General features: G+C 41.5%; 3 protein-coding genes across 5 annotated transcripts; all 3 read left to right on the top strand.

The window, feature by feature from the left end:
- Positions 1-799: 799 nt before the first annotated feature.
- On the top strand, positions 800-4,422 carry sft2d2b (SFT2 domain containing 2b). Its single transcript, XM_041032020.1, has 8 exons — positions 800-1,002; positions 1,383-1,472; positions 2,161-2,246; positions 2,639-2,720; positions 3,101-3,136; positions 3,539-3,597; positions 3,682-3,711; positions 3,921-4,422. The coding sequence occupies exons 1-8, from the start codon at positions 934-936 to the stop codon at positions 3,955-3,957; spliced, it is 489 nt and encodes a 162-aa protein (XP_040887954.1). The 5' UTR covers positions 800-933; the 3' UTR covers positions 3,958-4,422.
- A 519-nt stretch (positions 4,423-4,941) lies between these two features.
- Positions 4,942-15,425, top strand: tbx19 (T-box transcription factor 19). 3 transcript variants are annotated; one of them, XM_041031994.1, is made up of 10 exons: positions 4,942-6,474; positions 6,761-6,805; positions 8,649-8,944; positions 9,962-10,238; positions 12,169-12,303; positions 12,416-12,477; positions 12,821-12,882; positions 13,384-13,542; positions 13,757-13,916; positions 14,074-15,425. In XM_041031994.1, exons 3-10 carry the CDS (start codon positions 8,649-8,651, stop codon positions 14,231-14,233), a joined length of 1,311 nt encoding a protein of 436 aa, XP_040887928.1. In that variant the 5' UTR covers positions 4,942-6,474; positions 6,761-6,805; the 3' UTR covers positions 14,234-15,425. The 3 variants fall into 3 exon arrangements, with proteins under 3 accessions (XP_040887928.1, XP_040887927.1, XP_040887929.1); XM_041031993.1 differs by lacking the exons at positions 4,942-6,474; positions 6,761-6,805 and having other exon boundaries at positions 7,373-8,944; XM_041031995.1 differs by lacking the exons at positions 4,942-6,474; positions 6,761-6,805 and having other exon boundaries at positions 7,373-8,944; positions 13,757-13,943; positions 14,074-14,202.
- A 197-nt stretch (positions 15,426-15,622) lies between these two features.
- Positions 15,623-19,330, top strand: pcid2 (PCI domain containing 2). Its single transcript, XM_041031999.1, has 15 exons — positions 15,623-15,740; positions 16,409-16,473; positions 16,565-16,654; positions 16,736-16,809; positions 17,076-17,141; positions 17,273-17,314; positions 17,400-17,454; positions 17,592-17,695; positions 17,808-17,883; positions 18,080-18,221; positions 18,309-18,409; positions 18,492-18,565; positions 18,646-18,771; positions 18,882-19,005; positions 19,113-19,330. The coding sequence occupies exons 2-15, from the start codon at positions 16,438-16,440 to the stop codon at positions 19,200-19,202; spliced, it is 1,200 nt and encodes a 399-aa protein (XP_040887933.1). The 5' UTR covers positions 15,623-15,740; positions 16,409-16,437; the 3' UTR covers positions 19,203-19,330.
- Positions 19,331-19,341: the final 11 nt, after the last annotated feature.

Genomic DNA, 19,341 nt, shown 5'->3' with positions numbered 1-19,341 from the left:
GACACATCATCAAAATACACAGAGACATTCCTCAGAAGTGGAACCACAGGAGTGGATTCAAATGAAAGTATATTAGTCAGGGGAATAGAAATGGACTTCTTCGGTGTATTGAAACAACACAAGCAATAAGCAGCCTGATGTATTTTCTCTGAGTGCATCTGACTCAGTGGATCTGATCTCTGACAGGATGGAACATATGACACGCTGGACAGCAGTACATGCCGACATAAGTGGACATCTGTGAAACTAAAGTACAACCACAGTAACCTCACCTGTGTGTGTGCCTGTGAGGGTGTGATATAACAAACACATTGGTTGGCAACATTTTACTAAACTGACGCTGTTTTAAATTTTTGAATAAAGTTTGACCACAAATAAATAATGCAGTAAAAAAAAAACTGAATTCAAAATGTCAGAGACCAGAACAAAAACATGAACTCAAGCTGTGGATACATTAAAAACACCAGTCAATGAAAATTATAAATGTGATCAAGGGAAAAACAGAAGGCGATCTAAGAGTTTTGTAATTATCTTAGTTACACAAAGAACTGGTTCAGTGTGTTTCTGGCTGTTTGGTTCACATATTTTTCAGTTTCTGAAAAGTAAAAGTATTTCCTATTTTTAGTCATGCTCACAAGATAATATTTCGCAGTAAAAAGTACAATATGTGCTCATGCAGAAGTATGAAGTAAATATGCAGCACGTGAGTAAAATAAAAGCACCTAAAAGTCCCTGGTGTTGAAATGGGGGAAACAGCGCCTCCCTCGGTCTGGCTGTGGCCAGAGGCGGTATTGCAGGCGGAAGTGCTGCACCTGTTGAAGCGTTGACTCCTCTTCAATTTAACTTCGCTCACCTGGAAACACCAACACCTGTGAAGCTTGTGGAAACTCACCGAGCGTGTGGCCCCATTTTCCGGCAGGGAAACAGGAGTTTATGGATAAATTAAAGAAGGTGCTGAGCGGGCAGGACGATGGAAACGCGGACGGGACCGGCATACTGGAGGTGAACGGCAGCTAGCATCAGTGTTGTTTTTAGCCTGTTAGCTTCCTGAATATGATGTAAAGTAGGAAAGTGAACGGGTTCAAAACAAACACAGGTGACAGTAACTTCACTAACCACGCCTGTTCGTGGAAAGTGGAGTTATCAGAGGCTGAACCCGTTTTAATTTGTGCTTTTCCTCACACACATCTGCTGTTAAAGAAACATATTCATCACTAGAATTGAAATAATAAGTTGATAAATCTGCATAAAGTTAAGCTGTAGCAATTCTGTTAATCGATTAATTGTTGATATTTGATGAACTGATATTTATGTAGCTCACAATATGAACAACCTGTGAGTTGTGCCTTTTTATGATGATGATGATGCTGACATCTGTGCAGAGAGCCAATGAGGCGTCAACGTTGGCCTGGGGGACAAGGATGAAGGGCTTTGTGGTCTGTTTCCTCTTGGGTGTGATCAGCTCCATCCTGGTGAGTCAGTGTGGCTGTAACTTAATGTTGCTCCTTCATCAACACTGTGTGTTTCTGCAGTAACAGCCTGTCTGTTCTGTTTGTTCCTATAGTAACAGCCTGTCTGTTTTTCCTGAACTATTTCTGCAGTTACAACCCATCTGTCAGTCTTTTCCCACTGTTTCCATAGTTACTGTCTGTCACTTTTCCCTGTATGTATCCATGGTAATGGCCTATCTGTCTTTCCTTCTATTTCTGCCTTGTCTTCCTGCGTGTGTCGGTTGGCAACAGCCTGTCTCTCTGTTGTAGCTGTCTGTTTCTATGGTAACAGCCCTTCTTGTGTTGCTATCCATGGTAACAGCCTGCACATCTTTTCTCCTTGTCTGTCTGTCTGTCTTTCCTGTGTGTTTCTACAGTTACATCTGGCCTGTCAGACTTCTTGGCTGTTTCTGTGACAACAACCTGTCTTCCGTTCAGTATCCATGGAAACAGCCCCTCTTTTCTTCTTGTCTGCATCCATTGTAACAGCCTGTCTATCTGTCCTTTCTTCTGTTTCTATGGTAACATCCCCTCTGGCTGTCTGTATCCAAGGTAACAGTCTGTCTCTGTTTCTATACAGATCAGCTGCGTTGTCTTGCTGTAGCCATTGGTAGCAGTCTGTCTTTCCTGTCTGTTTCCAAGGTAACAAACTGTCTGTGTCTGTATTCAGGGCACCTGTATGCTGTGGATCCCAGGTATTGGTCTCGCTGTGTTCGCTGTCCTCTACAGTGTGGGAAACATCTGCGCTCTGGCCAGGTACCAACCAGAACTGACCTGGTCTGACGAGTTCCAGTGATACAGAAACAGACTCAGCTGGTCCAGATTACCCTAAACCAGGTCAAACTGGGTCAAATCAAATAAAGCTTGATAAAGTAGATGAAAGACCATGACAAATAAAATCAGCTGATTGACTGTACCAGTGACTCAGAAAATAAAAAGTAAAATCAGCCTCACCAGAAGTTCTGGCTTTAACTGATAAACTACATTACCCATCATCCCATGGGGCCCGTGGTCAGCTCAGTGGTTTTTGCTTGTTTATTTTTTTTTAAAAAAAGGAAGCGCTGCTCTCTAGTGGTGGAAGTCATTATCACCGGTAACTTGTTTCGGCCAGGTAAATCTCAAGTTTCACGTTTCTCTTCCTGATTCAGCACCATGTTCCTGATCGGTCCGTGTCGGCAGCTGAAGACCATGTGTGCTAAAGAGAGGGCGTTCGCCACCATCATCATGCTGGTGAGAATGAGCACACACCTGCACTGGAGCAGAGACGTGTGAGCAGTTACTTCATGGTTGTTTCAGCGAGGAGATGAGGTTTGGTCCATGGTTCCACAGTGATGTTCTTACTTAGTTACACGTGTAAGCAAACAAAACTGGAATTGAATAAGAGAAAGCATCACCTGTTGGTCAGTTACATGCAATATAGAAGAAAATGGCATTTAAATAAATAAACAACAAGTTAGCAAACAAGTACACTCTGGTACATATTTAATAGTCTTTATAAATGAGCCCATAAACTGAACGTACACATGTCAGGTGAGTTTTAGCTAAATGTTAGACTTGGTGGACCTGATTCAGCTGTTTACACTGGCGTTTGTGTGTCTGCATCTCCGCAGGTGTGTCTGACGCTGACGCTGTGTGCTGCTTTCTGGGTGAGAAACACTAACACACAAATTACTTTCACAAATTCTTCACACAATGAAGAATGAGGTGAATCTGGTTACTACCTCTGTATTTTTAAGAAATTGATTGACTTGCTCCGTGATGGCCAGTATAATGGACTCTGTTTTGTGTGAATTAAGTCTTTACAAGGAAGAAAACATTTACACTCTAACATCTCTGTTGCAGTTATCTGAATTTAATTTATCTGAACGGGTTCAGTGACATTTTGGGTGTATGTTGTGTATTTATTGTCTGATTGCTGTGCACCGGTTGTGTTGATTAAGGTGTTAAAAATACTGAGCAGAATAAAAAGAAATAAACAGATCACAGTATTTTGGATTCAGTCTGTGATACGTTCAGTTTCTTTCATTGGCTTCTCGCTCTCTCTGCAGTGGAAGAATAACGGTCTCGCTCTGCTGTTCTGTGTCCTTCAGTTTCTGGCTTTCACCTGGTATAACACACACACACACACACACACACACTGCATACCTGCCTGTCTGTTTTACCTGTCTGACTGCTGCTCTTTCTGTCACAGGTACGGCCTTTCATACATCCCCTTCGCCAGGTAACACACAAAAACACACACACAGCACTCCTCACAAATATATGATATCAATCTTACTGAAAAGCTGTGTGTGACGTATCTACCACCGTGGTTTTTGTTAAGATGACTTAAATCAGTTGGTGAGAAATCTGAGTTTCGCAGGAAGAATTAACTTTTAATCTTTCCTCTCTCTCTCTCTCTCTCTCTCTCTCTCTCTCTCTTTCCTTCAGGGATGCCGTCATCAAATTATTTTCAATCTGCGTCTAGACCCCTCCCATCCCCCATGTCACCCTCTGGGTCACCCCCCCGCCTGTCTGACCAATCAGGACACAGGAGCCTGTGTGGTTTGTATCCAGTCAATAGTGAGGCCTTAAATATTTCACACATCAGACCTGGTTTACCTGGAAAGAACTGGATCAGACCTGGTTTCCATGGAGACCAGTTCTCTTTACCTGTACAGTGTGTGTTGATTTGTTTTCTCTTCCACCTGGACTGTTACCTGGAGTCAGTTTCTGTGTTCACACCGTGATCTGGATCAGTGTTGATTTTAGAACAAGATTTCGATGTAGTTTTAATCTTTTGATGAAAATGTTGACATTTGAAGAAATCATGTTGGGATGTGATAAATTATTTTGCAGATCTCACAATCAGTGAGTTATTAACCTAATTTTTCAATATCCCAATATCGAATCTGTGTGTCTGTTCCTGTTTTTATAAATCCCAGATTATGTGCGGGAGTCTTTTTGTGTGTGTGTGCGCGTTTAAACATCCAGGCCCTGGTCAGAAGGTTTTCAGTGTGCAGCACTTTCCAGCCAGAGAGGGCAGTGAAACAGCTTCTCAGCAGCAGGCAGGTTAGTCCAGCTCCCACTGTCGACCCTGAACACAAGCACCCCATATATTACCTCCAGTTTATCTTCTGGTTATAATGGTCCAAATGGTTTCAGCAGAAAAGTTCACATTTCACTAAACCAGGCTGTGTCTGTCTGTTCTGTCTGTTTTCTGTCTGCACTGTGAACGTGTAAAGTTTTTTATTCACAGTTCAGTTTTTACTGTTTTCACTGGAGCAGTTTAATAAATATTCACATCTGTATTTAACAGTGAACTGCAGCAGTTTTTCTGGAGTCATTCGATGAAAACTTCCTTCTGAAGTTGTTACTTATCTTCAGTCTTAATGCAGAGTCAGTTTTAACAGCAACATGACTGGACACCCTGCGGTCCAGAGTAGAGCCAACAAAAAAAACCAAGTTCAAATCAGATGTGAAACACAGAATTGAACAGACAGAAGTTGCAGTGTGTATTCTGTCCACGTTTATGTGTGTTTTCATGTGTGTTAACCTGGTTTTCTGATGTTTACCTGCCGCCCTCGTTAACGTTTTCTTTATGCCTGTTAAGTCTCTAAAGCCTGTAATCTCCACCCTCCACCGCCCACTGATTAAAACACACACACAATAAAACAACACACACACACACACACTCCAGTGAATATATCGTATGTCGCTGTGTGTGTTTCCAGATGTTCTCCGTTTGGATTTGACCTATTCTCCATTACATGCTGATCTGAACAGCTTATGGTGTTTTTCTTCAACACTGTCATATGACATTTAAACCTCAGGGAGCCACACAGCGATGCTTCCTGTTAAAAATCTTTTTTTTTTTTGTTTTCCCAGATGGTTGAATCAGTTTATCGCTTCCGTTTATGAATCGATTACTCAGGTCAGCAGAAAGTAATGTTGAGACGTGGTTGGACATCCACACGAATGTGTATTCGCGTTTGTATCCACAGATTTTGTAAAAATTCATCAATGCTTACCGAGACGCTGATGTTTTTTTATGCTTCTTGTCTGAAATGTTTTGTTCCACACCAAAATGTGAGTCCAGTGTTTTCAGATGAATCTGCTCTGAGCATTTACAAATAGCTTTCTTTAAAAAAAAAAAAAAAAAAAAGGAGCTCGTGCCGAAGCTGTCGTGATGTCGAGTGATGTTTTCATACATTTCCACCCTGAAGAGCATTTTGGTGCAAACTCACTTAAGCCACACTTAAACGCGGCTGTTGTGTTTTAGTTTATCGCGTCTGGAAACTGTTTTCACCGTTTCCTTTACTAACACTAAAAAAACATAGCTTGCTTTTTCAGATTTATCCACTTTGGAGTCCAAATTCAAAAATACTTGTGAATCATCTGACTTTTCCTCGCCCCTACTGAAGAGAGTGGATTTTAGAGGAATCCTCTTTTCTGAAAAGCTCCATTTTTTCCTCAGTAAACCGATGATGTAGTGTGGACGGAGAGCCAGACTGGATAGAAAAAGCAGATCTGAAATAATTTGATGTTGAGAATGATATATTATCTCTCCATATTAATTCACTGATTCATCTTTCTGTTATATATATTATATATTTGCTTTGGATGCTCGTTTCTATCAGAATTACCAGCCAATAAAGCTTCAGTCAAACTGACATTGGGGGGCTGAGCGAGGTAAATAGTCTGTGTGTGAGAGAGAGAGAGCGGTAGAGTGAGGTTTTTTTTTGTGTGTGTGTGTGTGTGTGTGTGTGTGTGTGTGTGTGTGTGTAATAGGGAGAGAGAGCGGTAGAGCGAGGTATAGTCAGACTGTCCTCCGATTGTTTCTGATGTGTTCAGTTGGAGCTGAGCAGCTTCACATCACAAAGCAAAAGACTCTCAACTCTTAATTAACTTCATTTATTAACAGTTCATTTTAATTAACGCTTTATTCTCAATTTGTCACATTTAGTTTTTGGAATTATTTCCAGCACAGTGTCGTGTGTCACAGGTAAGTTTATTCATGTTTATTTACCTGCACTTTTATTCATCAATCACTAAAAGATGATTATTGTTTTCGGAAACTGTGGAACATTTTATTGTTTTGGACATATTCATTTGCTGTGATATTTATGGATCAACAGATGTGTCAGTAGAAGTGTTCTCTGTTTATTTTATTTTTTATGGAATACAATTTTTAATTTTTATTACGTTTGAAATGGATTTGAATAATTATTTGATCGGAGTCGTCTGTGAAAGTGCTTCTCTTCATGTCGTAAACCTGATTTCATCCACAGAAACGAAATCCTTCACTCCCTCCACCTCCAGGAGATCATCATTAAGTAATTATTTAATTAAGATAAAAAAAAATCAAGAGTATAATATTTACATTTACATCATTGCATATACATTCAATAACAAGTAGAAGCAGTTATGTTCTCTTCACCGAAACAGGTTTACAAATATTAGAAATATTGTAAGAGGATTAATTTTAAATCATTTTATTTTTAAATCCTTTTATTATATTTATAAATGCTTTAAAGAACGGTGATGTTTAAACATGCTGCTGTAATGTATGTGCCAAACGTCCTGATTGTTAATACACATAATCATTATTGTTTGTTGTATTTAATTTAATTTAATTTAATTTAATTTTCAGCCTAAAATTTCTGTCAATAAACCCAAACTTCAAAGGTGATTTAAAACCTATAATGCTGAATTAATGATGAAAGTGAATTCTCACTCATTCATCACATAAACGAGTTAAAATGAATCTTTTGAATCTCGTTAATTTCCAGTCACATGTGGTGAAAATGAATTTTAAAAAAAACTTTTTTCCTCAAACATTTTTTTTTTTTTTTTTTACCATTTTCCAGTTTTCACTTTGAATAACGCTGAGACAGAGACGCTCAGCAGATATGTCGATACGTGAAAGACACCATCTCACACTCCCTTTAAAAAGTGGTCAGACTGTAAATTTAGTTTGTTTCAGTTCACTGAATTTGTTCAAAAGACAAAATACAAGGGAAAAAATAGTCCAACATTTGTCCCGAGAAAAGAATCACTGCTTATAATAAAACTATTAGTGAAAGATAGAATGTTATTGCTGCAGTGACAGAAAATAAATAATCAAAACAGCTACATATACACCACATCATTGAGTGTACCACATTCTGTTGTACACTCAAATAATAATAATACACTCACAAATGACGAGATGTGTTTTCAGACCAATTCAACAACAGGTGTGAAACTGAAACCGTAAAAAGGCTTAAATTACACTGATAGCTAAAAGCTATTGACCTAACTGGTGTGTGTGAGCACAGGAAAAGAAAAAGCTGCGTTACCACTGAAGGAAACTGAACCTTAAGAATCAGGCAAAGTATTTTAAAGCTGTTAGAGCAGAAGTCTGCTCTGTCGTGTAACAGAATTATTTAAAATTTAAATGATTCAAATTGCAAACTTACCCTTTAAGACTAATATTTATAAATTTGTTGTGGCCAAGCTTTGATCAAACCCACAGAAATTTGATTCACATTCTGTTGGAAATCCCGAGGTCTGCAGATTTTGGGGGAAATGTTTGTAGAATAAAACTATATTTTAGAAGCCTGAAATATATTTTTCCATTGATGGACTGGTTTTAAATATTTACCTCCGTTGAGGTAAGCTTCAGATGGGAATGCTGAATGCTGCTGCATCGTTTGGCCCCTGACTTAAACAATGTGGAAACTTAAGGGACGTGCCACCTGTCCAAACCGTGATGTCTCGATGTGTTGACGCTTCATTCAATGAAGCCGCCTTATTAAGAATATATCAACATAAATCATATAATGGCTTCAATAAATATTACAGAGGAATGTAGTCCTGTTTTACACATCATCCTCAGGATCCAACAATCTGGTGCAGGTCCTTGTTACTTGAAGTGTTTGTGGCAAAAAACCTGCCTGCAATTATGGAAAAAGTTTTTTTTTTTTACTTGAATTAATTAGGAATTTATGACAATTACCAGGAGTTTATCAAGACGTCAAAATTTAGTGGAATCGTTTAGGGTTGTCCGCTCAGTTAAAACTAAAGTTAGGTCCTCCTTATTTACCAAAATTTGGACATTGGTCTTCAGTATCCAGATGTCACGATGCTGTTGTTATTTTTGGTCATCAGTTAATGTCTCTTTGTTTGTGTCTCCAGATGAAGGTGGAGGGGTTACAGGAGGACGGAGAGTCTGGTTCTGTGTCTTCAGCAGACCGGACCGGGGGAGGCGGTGCCGTCGTCACCACTGTTCGTAGCAGTGGGTCAGCGTGCAGCCCCGGCTCGGCCGAACTCTGCATGTCACGACTGCTGAGCGCGGTGGAGAGCGAGCTGCAGGCCGGCCGGGAGAAGGGCGACCCGACAGAGAGGGAGCTGAGGGTGGCGCTGGAGGACGCCGAGCTGTGGAGGAAGTTTCAACACATCACCAACGAGATGATCGTCACCAAGAACGGACGGTAACCATGACGAGCATTTAGGACTGTTTGTTTTCATTGTTAGTGTCAAACAAGCACAAACACTAACATACTGAAACAAAAGGGATTTTGTTGACCACAGTACAGGGAGATAAAATCCATCGGAAATATAATGAAATGAATCAAAACTAAAACTTGAAAAAATGGTTTGGTTGGTGGCCCATTAAGAATTTCATGTGTTTTTGGGTCTCATGACCTCTGTGTTTGTTCCCAGTGCCTGTAACGAATCGTGTTAGTTTCAGTTTAGTTGTAATGAACATTGAATTGAGCAGAATTAATTTTTCCTGCAGCTTTCATGTACATCTCATTTTTTCAGTTGGGTTCTGAATATTTAAGAGTCGAGGAGAAACAGCATCATGAAGAGATGACTCTGTTGTCACTGTGTGTGTCTGTGTGTGAAGCTGACTCCAGATCAGTGATCTCTGGGTTATTCATTAGTCTCGATAGCAGCCGTTAACGTTGCCTCTGTGTTGTCTTTTTTCCTTTTTTTTTTTTTCCCGAGCCGAGGCGTGTTGACCAGTCGCGCCCTGACGTGGGCAAACACTCCATTCACACCTGCAGAACGCCACTTCAACTGTTGTTACTGATGGAGAGCAGTCTGTTTGTCTGACTGCTGCTTTAGGAGGATGTAAACTTAAAGGGAATGTCAGTGTTTTTTAACATAAGGTGGTGGTAGATACATGTTCTCTGTGTGTCTGAAGGCAGAGTGATTTATTAATTAGTCAAACATGTCTGCTTTCCAAATGAATTGGCTTCATTCTTCTGGGTCTTTGGCTAAACACAGATAAAAGTGTATTAAATGGACGGGACTGTAATTACTTCACATGTTACTGACACTGACCAGGGAGGTTTTTCATCATCATATCATCCAATCCTAAATGTGTATGAAGTTGTGACAAACCCAGGAAAGTGTGAAACGTAAAACGAACCCTGGATAAATGAACTGTCCACGCGGAAAATGATCATTCCACTTTAAATTTGACGTGTGTCTTTTTGCAGCCGTATGTTCCCGGTCCTGAAGGTCAGCGTTTCCGGTCTGGACCCCAGCTCCATGTACTCCTTCCTGCTGGACTTTGTGCCGGCCGACGGCTACCGATGGAAGTTTGTGAACGGGGAGTGGGTGGCGGCCGGCCGGGCAGAGGGCCGCGGCGAGGGGCGGGGCCATGGCGGCATCTACATCCACCCAGACTCTCCAAACTTCGGAGCTCACTGGATGAAAGCGGCTGTGACCTTCAACAAGGTCAAACTCACCAACAAGGTCAACGGAGGAGGACAGGTAAACTCACTTTCATTCATTCATTCATTCATTCATCCATTCATTTATTCAGCCTTTCATTTACACAGGGAGGTCAGTGAGAGCAGTTTTATTAATAATATTAATCATATTTCTGCTTTCTTTCTTTCCTTCTATTTCCGCTATCTGTTTATTTGTTGGTTCTGCTCATTCCTTTCTATCATTTCTCATTTTTTCCTTCTCATTTTAGGTTTCATTCTCTCCTCTGAACATCTGCTCATCTTCAGTCATCATCATCTTCCTCTCCTGCCCCTTCCTCTTCCTCTTCTTCCTCCTCATCTTCTTTTTCCTCCTCCTTCTTATGTACTAACTTTTTCCTTTTTCTTCTTACTTTCTTCTTTTCTTTAATATTTTTTTCCTTGTTTTTTGTTTTTCATTCTTTCATTCATTCCCTCTGTATTTTTTATTATTCTTTTTCTGATCCCTCCCTTTTTTGACTTTTCCTCCTCTCTTCCTCTTCCGTTTTTTCTTCTTCCTTTATTTCTTCGTCTTTTTCTTCTTTCTTCTTTTTACTCTTTCCTTTCTTTCTTCCCCCTCGCTCTCCATCCTCCTCTCCTTTGCCTGCCTCTCCTTCTTCTTCTGTCCATTATCCCGCTCTCCATGTCAAGAGCGTCTCTCAGTCTCTTCTTCTTTCGTCTCTCTCCCTCTCTCTCTCTCTAACTTCTCTGTATTGTATTGGAGTGGACGAGAGACTACCACCTCTAATTAGCCACTTCAGTCCCTCTCCTCGCTCACTTCACCTGCTCGCCCCTTCGTAACCACGGGAACGGGATAAACAGCTCTTAATTGGCCGGCAGCAGTTTAATGCACTTCCTGTCGAGAGCCGTTCACCACTCAGAGAGGCCTTCACACACACACACACACACCACACACACACACACACACACACACACACACACACACACACGTGCAGCACTACAAAATTGGCAATAATGTTGTTTATATTTACCCCATTATCCCTGTCCAAATATGACACACACACACACACTCGCACACACACACACACACACACTGGGCAGTAATGCAGAGTTGGAACAGAGAGCTCGGCCATAATGAAATAATTGCTCAGCTTATTTGTACATTATGGTAATTATGTTTTTTACTGGGAAATTAATTTACCCATCATGCTTCAGATGGACGAGAGAGAGAGAGAGGTAAACTATATTCAAAAAGAGCCCACACACACTCCAGCTAATGTGGGCACTGCCAGGGTAAACACACACACACACACACACACACACACACACACAGTGCTGGGGTCAGATGTGAAGCCAGCCTCTCAATCTGAATAGAAAACAGTTTGTTTTTGTGTGTTCGCCTGGAGAACTCGGATTGGTTAATTGGGCCTCGTTAGCGAGAGGGGAAAAGAGGGGGTGGAGGGGCTGATGGAGAGATGGACGGGAGAAAAAAGACAGATGGAAAAAAGAGTGTTTGGGCCAAAAGACAAAGATGGCTCCACTCCATGAACTCTCCTGCAGACTGACAGACAAACTGACTGGATTTGATGTTTGTTTGTCGTTGAGTCAGAAGTACAGAGCAGGTTGGACTGTTTCACACTCTGAGTTCAGGACTCAGTTTGGAAACTGCTCAGTGTTTTAGGTGTGAGCTGGTTTAGACAGGGTGGACAGCAACACAGTATAAAAAACATGAGCGGGTACACTAAAGCTGTGGACTTGGATAAGGAGGTATATGTACAGGTAAGAAATATTAAGGTGGGGAAACAAGGAGATGGTATTAACAGTAAAAATATAATAAATGGCAGAGAAAGGTGTGGACATGGTGAAGGACAGGTACACACAAGATGATAAGAAAAGCACATGTTAACAGATACAGGTAGACGGGTACCAGCACATATACTGCAGACAGGTACGAACAGGTACAGACAGTTGTCTCTCTCTCTTTCTGTCTTCAGATTATGTTGAACTCTCTCCATAAGTACGAGCCTCAGCTCCACATCGTCTGCGTCGGCTCACGCCATCGTCTGGTTTCCAACGTTTCCTTCAAAGAAACTCAGTTCATTGCGGTCACTGCCTATCAGAACGAAGAGGTACACACACACACACACACGATCATCTATTAGCCTAGCTGGAAGTTACAGTTAATTGACAGCTGGCTGTTATGAAGTAAAACATTTTACTTTGGTGTGTTTTCCTGTGCAGATCACTGCTCTGAAGATCAAATACAACCCGTTTGCTAAAGCCTTCCTGGACGCCAAAGAGAGGTACGATGGCAGCACCACTGAGCTGAACCACAAAGGTTTCTGGTTCAGCTCTGTATTCGTAGTTTGTTGTATGAATGAGTACAGTGTGCAAAGCAGCCAGGTGTCGGTCAGCAGACACTTAGCGCTTAGCATTTCTCACCAGGATACCACAGGAAGTTAGCATTAGCAGGTGATTAGAAAGTCATTATCAGCTGCTCTGAGCTCCACTGTCTCACTTGTTTGGAGAGATGGTGTCAAGTGAGAGGGATACAGAAACCACACACACACTCACACATACACACACACACACAGTCTCAGACACACACAGGTCGCCCTCTGATAGTGTTTGCTTTATTCTCCTCAGGAACCCAGGGGGACGAGGTTTAGTGGAGTCATCAGAGAGTCGTGTTTCAGGGATTCAACCCTGTGAGTCAATAAAGTTCTTTGCTATGAAAGAGGAAATGTAGGCTTTAATTATGAAGTTTTATATAATATAAAATATATAAATCTGAATATTTGTTGGAACAACATGAATACAAAATAATTATTTTTACAATTGTAATTTATTAGTGTGTATTTTTGCATGTTTATGTTCAGTATGTCTTATTCACTAGAACTGTATTTTTATCACCACAATATTTGAATACAAATTTAAGTCTCCATATTGTTAAATTATTTATTACAAATGTCATTTACTACAGCATATACATGCATTAATGATCCCAGTAAACAGGAAAATAAAAATAAAATGATGCAAAACCTTTAATATTTCAGCCAATCTTAATTTAATTGACAATTAAGGAAACAACTGTTTGATCTTGAAAAGAAAGTTTAGTGTGTGTGTGTGTGTGTGTGTGTGCGTGTGCGTGTATGTGTGTGTGTATGTGCGTGTGTGTGTGTGTGTTCGTGTGTGTGTGTGTGTGTCAGGCTGGTCACTGTGCTCAGCTGGAGGAGGCGGGGCTTTTCCTTATGGCAGCAGCCTCCCATTGACGTCACATCATCACCATGGTTACAAACACCACGGTTACCCGGGTCGACACACACCTTACCCCACGGCCTACCTGCCGCACCGCTCACACTCCTCGGGTAACACTACGCATGTGTGCGTGTGCTTGTGTCAAAACGTACAGTTTGACATTTTTAGGTATTTTAGCAAATTGTTTTTGTTGTGTTTTAATTTATAAATGTAGTAATTTATAAATGTGTAAAATGTGTAAATGTGTAAATAAACATGAAATTATACTGTAATGAATAAGCAGGATTTATGTGCACATTTAATTTGCGTTGTGTTTGTGTTGAGTATGTCTTTCTGAAGGCGTCCAGGTGTTATCGGACGGATGGAGCAGTCCCTCCCCTCGCCCTGCCTCCTCCTCTTCCTCTTCTTCCTCCTCTTCCTCCTCCACCTCCCTTACCCTGACCAGCAGTGCTCCTTCGTCACAGCCTCCTCCTCACAACTCCAGGTGAGTCCCCGCCCACAGCCTTATATGGTAAGTTTAACAAATATTAAACAAATTAGTAGATACTGGTGGCTCAGTTTTTTGTCTTATCATGTTAAATATGTACAATGTTAATATTTGTATATGTACATAACATATATGTGTATACGTTTGTGTTCAGTCAGTATCCCTGTCTGTGGACTGTGGGATGCAGTGAGCTAAGCCCCTCCCACTCTCCATGCACCGCTCTCCACGGACCAATCAGCAGCGAGAGTCTCATGCAGCCTCCCAATCATGGTCGAGTGGGTGGTTGGCCACCTGGCCCCACGCACTCCTTCTGAGGAGGGATGTGATTGATCGGATGGGTAACTGAGATAATTCACTCTGGCTGTTCCTTACTGGTATTTACTGGTGACTAAACATAAGCACTGGTAGTTCTTTACTAATATTGTTGGTTATTTTTGCAAACTGGTGCCTATTTGTGGCTACATGTAACAATCCAGTGACTACTGGTAAAACTAATGGGTAGTTGTAGTTAGTGTTTGTAAATACTGGTGCTTACAGTTAATTGCAATTAATACTTGTAACTGGTGTTGGTGACTACTGGTAACGACTGGTGGCTTTGTTTGCTACTTACCTAGAGGTGGCTACTGAGAGCTGTTAACCACCAGTGACTGCTGCCTCTCTGGGTATTGGCAAACCAACGGTAGCCACTGGCGGCCACTGGTAACTACCGTTGGTTAATATTCACTGTTAATATCTATTGATTACCAACATATGTTGGTAATGTTGGCTACCAGTGGGTAGTTAAGCTACACTATTTATTGCATGTAAAGAAATCTTATAATTTATTTCACAAATTAACATCTGCATAAAAGTAGCCTGTCAAAAGTTACTGAATTACAAAGATCAGAGTTTGCAGATCAGTCCTGATGCTGATTCTTAGACATACTGTACTGATGTTGTTGGTGTTACGGCACCCCCTGGTGTTTATTTATCCTGTCCTCACAGGAATGGCTGCTGGGTGTCCGGCAGAGTCCAGTGTGTCTTTATGTAAACATGTATATATCTGTACAGTCCATCAGCTGTGTTTGAAGAAAAGAGAATCATATTGATCGATACTGGTCGATGGGGCTAGTTGACAGAGGGTTTTTTTGTTTGTTTTTATAAGACATATATTTCCTGTCCAGTATTGTTGGTTATTTCAGCAGCTACATGTTATTGCTTTGTGTTGTGTCTGTTCTTCTGATCGCTTCTGAAAAGCAGAAATAAAACAGTAAAAATGCATAGATGAAAATCTACAATTTAAGAACTTTTGCTCTGTTGCTTGTGGAAATGCAGAATTATTATTCTGCTCTTGTCTTTGTCTTGTCTTTGTTGTTGGTCTTGTTGTTGTTGTTGCTGCATTAGGTTTACAGCATGAATGAGACAGAGAAAGAATGTTTCTGCTCAGTGTCAATAAAGGTTTAAAGGACAATTTGCTTCTAATATCCTATTTTTCTCAAAAGAAGACATTTTCACAGGAATATACAAAAAGAGAGTTAACTACATTGTGATTGTAAATTCTTATGTTCATGTTGTTAATAAAGTTTGAAAAGAAGACGGAAAGATACATTAACAAAATTAAAATACAAACAATAATAAATAAAACTTGTCTTCAAATATTTCGAAGACTTTTATTTTGAAATAGACCTTGTTCTGAACTTTACCGGAAGTTGACCTCTGCGACCCGGAAGTTGTTCATCGTTGCGCCGTACGCGGTGTGCAACGGTTGCAAACAGTGTGTGTCTGTTGCTGAATGAAGTGAGAGTGGACGGAATATTTCCTGGATACTAACTTCATTCGCAGGTAGGAAATATTTCATACTGAGTTTTCATATTTATACGTCTGTTTGTTTTCTGTGTGATGCCTGAGGAAGGCAGCTCAACGTCATTACAGAGCAGAAGCATCATGTTTTTAAATTCAATCGAATCAATCAAACGAAATGAGAGATTCATTTTTTTACATTCAATTTGTGAGGAGTTTAATATGTAAAACCAGGTCTGTTAACAGGTTTAAATGTCCTGTGTGTGTTTTAATGACTGTACGTGACTTCATATTTATAGATAAAGACTGTGACTGACGGTCCAGAGGCTTTAAAGTGGCCGAACAAAGGAGAAACCACAATTTCTCTTTTAACAACGGACTGAAAACGACTAATCAGCTATCAGAATACATGTTGATTAACTGTCTGACTAATCGGACAGTTAATTAATGAACTAGCTCTAATTAAATATTCGTATTAATTTGAGACCATAGCATTGTAACTTAGACATAAGAAGTGTAATTTAAGGTTCACTCACTTTCATCCTTGATTCATCTGCAGATGTTTTGTGGATTTAATTGAAACAACAACCCGTTTAATGTTCTGAGAGACTGAATCGATAATCAATTGAATTGCTTCAGCTCTAAACTGGTTTTTGTTTTGGAAACAAACATCAGACACTGTTACATGTTACCTATTTACCTGTTTTCAGGTAAACAGCTGCTGAATCAGCAGGAAGTCATGGCTCACATCACCATCAACCAGTACCTGCAGCAGGTAACCTCTGACCTTTGCATCTGTGACCATTATAGAATAACAGGTGGAGTCAGAGCAGTCATTCTTCCTCGTTGGTGTTTTTCTCCTGCAGATTTACGAGGCCATTGACAACCATGAGGGTTCATTCTGCGCTGAGCTGCTCTCCTTCAAACACCCTCATGTCGCTAACCCACGGCTCCAGGTGAGGCTCCACCCACTCAGGTATATGCACATGGTGTTGCTAGGATACAGCCTTACATGTGTGTGTGTGTGTGTGTTTCAGCTGGCCAGTCCAGAAGACAAGTGTCAGCAGGTTCTGGAACCACCGTACGATGAGATGGTCGCAGCTCATCTCAGGTAGGACAGACAGGCAGCTCATTAATCTATTGACTATTTATTATCGATAATTTCACAGGCAAAACAGATCAATAGAATCAAAACGTGCTACTGCACAAGAGGGATCTGTAGGTAAACTCACAAAAAAAAGTCCACTGGGCTCATTCACAAACTCTCATTAAATTGACGTTTTGGAGAGCCAGTAAGAGTGGAGTTAGACAGGAATCCATGTCTCTGGTTGACTGAGTCACCGTGTAAAGTTGAGTGTGTGTGTGTGTGTGTTACAGGTGTACCTATGCAGTGGCCAATCACGACTTTGTTGAAGCTTACAAGTTCCAGACGCTTGTCGTACAATATCCTTCATGATGAAAACACACAATCGAACATTAAACATATTTAAACTTGAAAACACACATGACATCATCTGTGTCCATTAATCAATCAGCAGCCAGTAATCGATCAGTCCTTCTCCTTGACCAATCACATCCTTCCTGAGGGCCTTCCAGTCCCACAAAGAGGAGAACTGGTGAGTACAGGATGAAGCTGAAGCTGAGATGAACACGCCGACAGTGAACGCAGCCTCATTAATCACTGTTGGTTTGTGCTTTCAGGGCCCTGCCCGTGATGTTCGCTGTCACTCTGGATCTCAGAATATTCGCCAACAATGTAAGAGATTAGCTGAAGGTCACAGCTCTTTCCAGATTTTTCACCCATAACCGCTGATGAAGACCATCAGATGAGGTTGAAAGCTGTTGGAAAAGCTGCTAAGCAGATCTAAGTGAACTGTGTGTGTGTGTGTTCAGGCGGAGCAGCAGCTGCAGAAGAAAGGTAAAGGTCAACCCAGTGAGATGCTGGAGAAAGCGGCAGAGCAGCTGATGAGCTGCTTCCGAGTGTGTGCCAGCGACAAGTCAGTACACAACACACACACATTTACTGTGTACACACACTGTGCACCCTGAGGACGACACGCTCAGCCTCAGTGTTGCAGAGCAGTGAACCTGTTGTTTTTCTTCGAGCAGTCGTGCAGGGATCGAGGACTCTAAGAAGTGGGGGATGATGTTTCTGAGCAACCAGCTCTTCAAGATCTACTTTAAGGTGTGAACCCGCTGTGAACTGGTCGATCAGTAGTGATTGAAACGGACGATTGATTGTTTGTCTTTATTGTTGAAATGAAAAATAAATCTGAGGAATGCTGATTTGAAGCCGTCTGACCTGGTGTGACTGCAGATGAGCTCTTTGTTGATTCATTCTTGATCGAAGTTGTTGATTGATTATTTTATGTGTGCCGCAGATCAATAAGCTGCACCTGTGTAAGCCTCTGATCAGAGCCATCGACAGCTCCAACCTGAAGAACGACTACAGTCCAGCTCAGAAAGTCACCTACAAATACTATGTGGGCCGCAAAGCCATGTTCGACAGCGACTTCAAACCAGGTAAAACTGTGGTGCTGCTGCTGGTCTTTAGACGCAGCGATCAGAGCGTCTGTCACGTGACCTTAAATTTACCTCTGATCTCCGCAGCTGAGGAGTTTCTGTCGTACGCCTTCCACCACTGCCATCGCTCCAGTCAGAAGAACAAGAGGATGATTCTCATCTACCTGCTGCCTGTCAAGATGCTGCTGGTGCGAAACTCAGCACACTGGAAATGAGCAGTTTAGATCCCAGTACTCCCAGTATGACCGCAGGTTGTTTCTGGTGTTTCAGGGTCACATGCCGACTCATCAGCTCCTGAGGAAGTATGACCTGATGCAGTTTGCTGACGTCACCAAAGCTGTGAGGTGAGCGGAGGTTTTCAGGCGGTAGCACAGGAAGTGACGTCGTGCCATCAGGTGATCTCACAGGTGTTTCTGTTTGTCAGTGAGGGGAACCTGCTGCTGCTGAACGAGGCTTTGTCCAAACACGAGACCTTCTTCATCCGCTGTGGGATCTTCCTCATTCTGGAGAAGCTGAAGATCATCACCTACAGGAACCTCTTCAAGAAAGTGTGCGTGAGGCCAGTGGTTCTGGACCATAAGACTGAACCCATGTCTCTGATCCCCAGTTTCACCCAGAGCTTGACCTCCAGTTTTGACCGCGGCTGACCTCTGTGTGCAGGTATCTGTTGCTGAGGACTCACCAGCTGCCTCTGGACGCCTTTCTGGTGGCTCTGAGGATGATGCAGGTGGAGGACGTCGACATCGACGAGGTGCAGTGTATCTTGGCTAACCTCATCTACATGGTAAGGACACACACACTCACACACAGAAACTCACACTCACACAAATTACAGACAGGAAGTAGACAAACATTCAAATCTTTTTTTTATTATTTTCTGTCTCCTGTCAGGGTCACATCAAAGGTTACATCTCCCATCAGCACCAGAAGCTCGTAGTCAGCAAACAGAATCCATTCCCTCCTCTCTCCTCAGTCTCCTAGCCTACATTACCCACAATCCTCTCTGGCTGTGATGCCCCACATGTCCTCCTGGAAAGGTTTTTCATTCAGTTAATTCTTTTTTATTTTGTACTGTAAAAAATTTAGAATTAAAGAGATGTTGGTTTGTACAGCGTGGATG

The sequence above is a fragment of the Toxotes jaculatrix genome, chromosome 24 (assembly GCF_017976425.1).
Source record: "Toxotes jaculatrix isolate fToxJac2 chromosome 24, fToxJac2.pri, whole genome shotgun sequence".
NCBI lineage: Eukaryota > Metazoa > Chordata > Actinopteri > Toxotidae > Toxotes > Toxotes jaculatrix.
The sequence above is the reverse complement of the archived record's forward strand: the minus strand, read 5'-3'. Positions and strand labels throughout refer to the sequence as shown.

Coding starts and splice junctions, on each gene's coding strand:
- sft2d2b (XM_041032020.1), top strand. CDS start 934: ATGGATAAATTAAAGAAGGTGCTGAGCGGGCAGGACGATGGAAACGCG. Junction 2,247..2,638: donor AACATCTGCGCTCTGGCCAG/GTACCAACCAGA, acceptor TTCCTGATTCAG/CACCATGTTCCTGATCGGTC. Junction 3,712..3,920: donor TCATACATCCCCTTCGCCAG/GTAACACACAAA, acceptor TCTTTCCTTCAG/GGATGCCGTCATCAAATTAT.
- tbx19 (XM_041031993.1), top strand. CDS start 8,625: ATGTCTCTTTGTTTGTGTCTCCAGATGAAGGTGGAGGGGTTACAGGAG. Junction 12,304..12,415: donor CTGCCTATCAGAACGAAGAG/GTACACACACAC, acceptor TTTCCTGTGCAG/ATCACTGCTCTGAAGATCAA. Junction 12,478..12,820: donor TTCCTGGACGCCAAAGAGAG/GTACGATGGCAG, acceptor TATTCTCCTCAG/GAACCCAGGGGGACGAGGTT.
- pcid2 (XM_041031999.1), top strand. CDS start 16,438: ATGGCTCACATCACCATCAACCAGTACCTGCAGCAG. Junction 16,655..16,735: donor TCGCTAACCCACGGCTCCAG/GTGAGGCTCCAC, acceptor TGTGTGTTTCAG/CTGGCCAGTCCAGAAGACAA. Junction 17,315..17,399: donor TCCCACAAAGAGGAGAACTG/GTGAGTACAGGA, acceptor TTGTGCTTTCAG/GGCCCTGCCCGTGATGTTCG.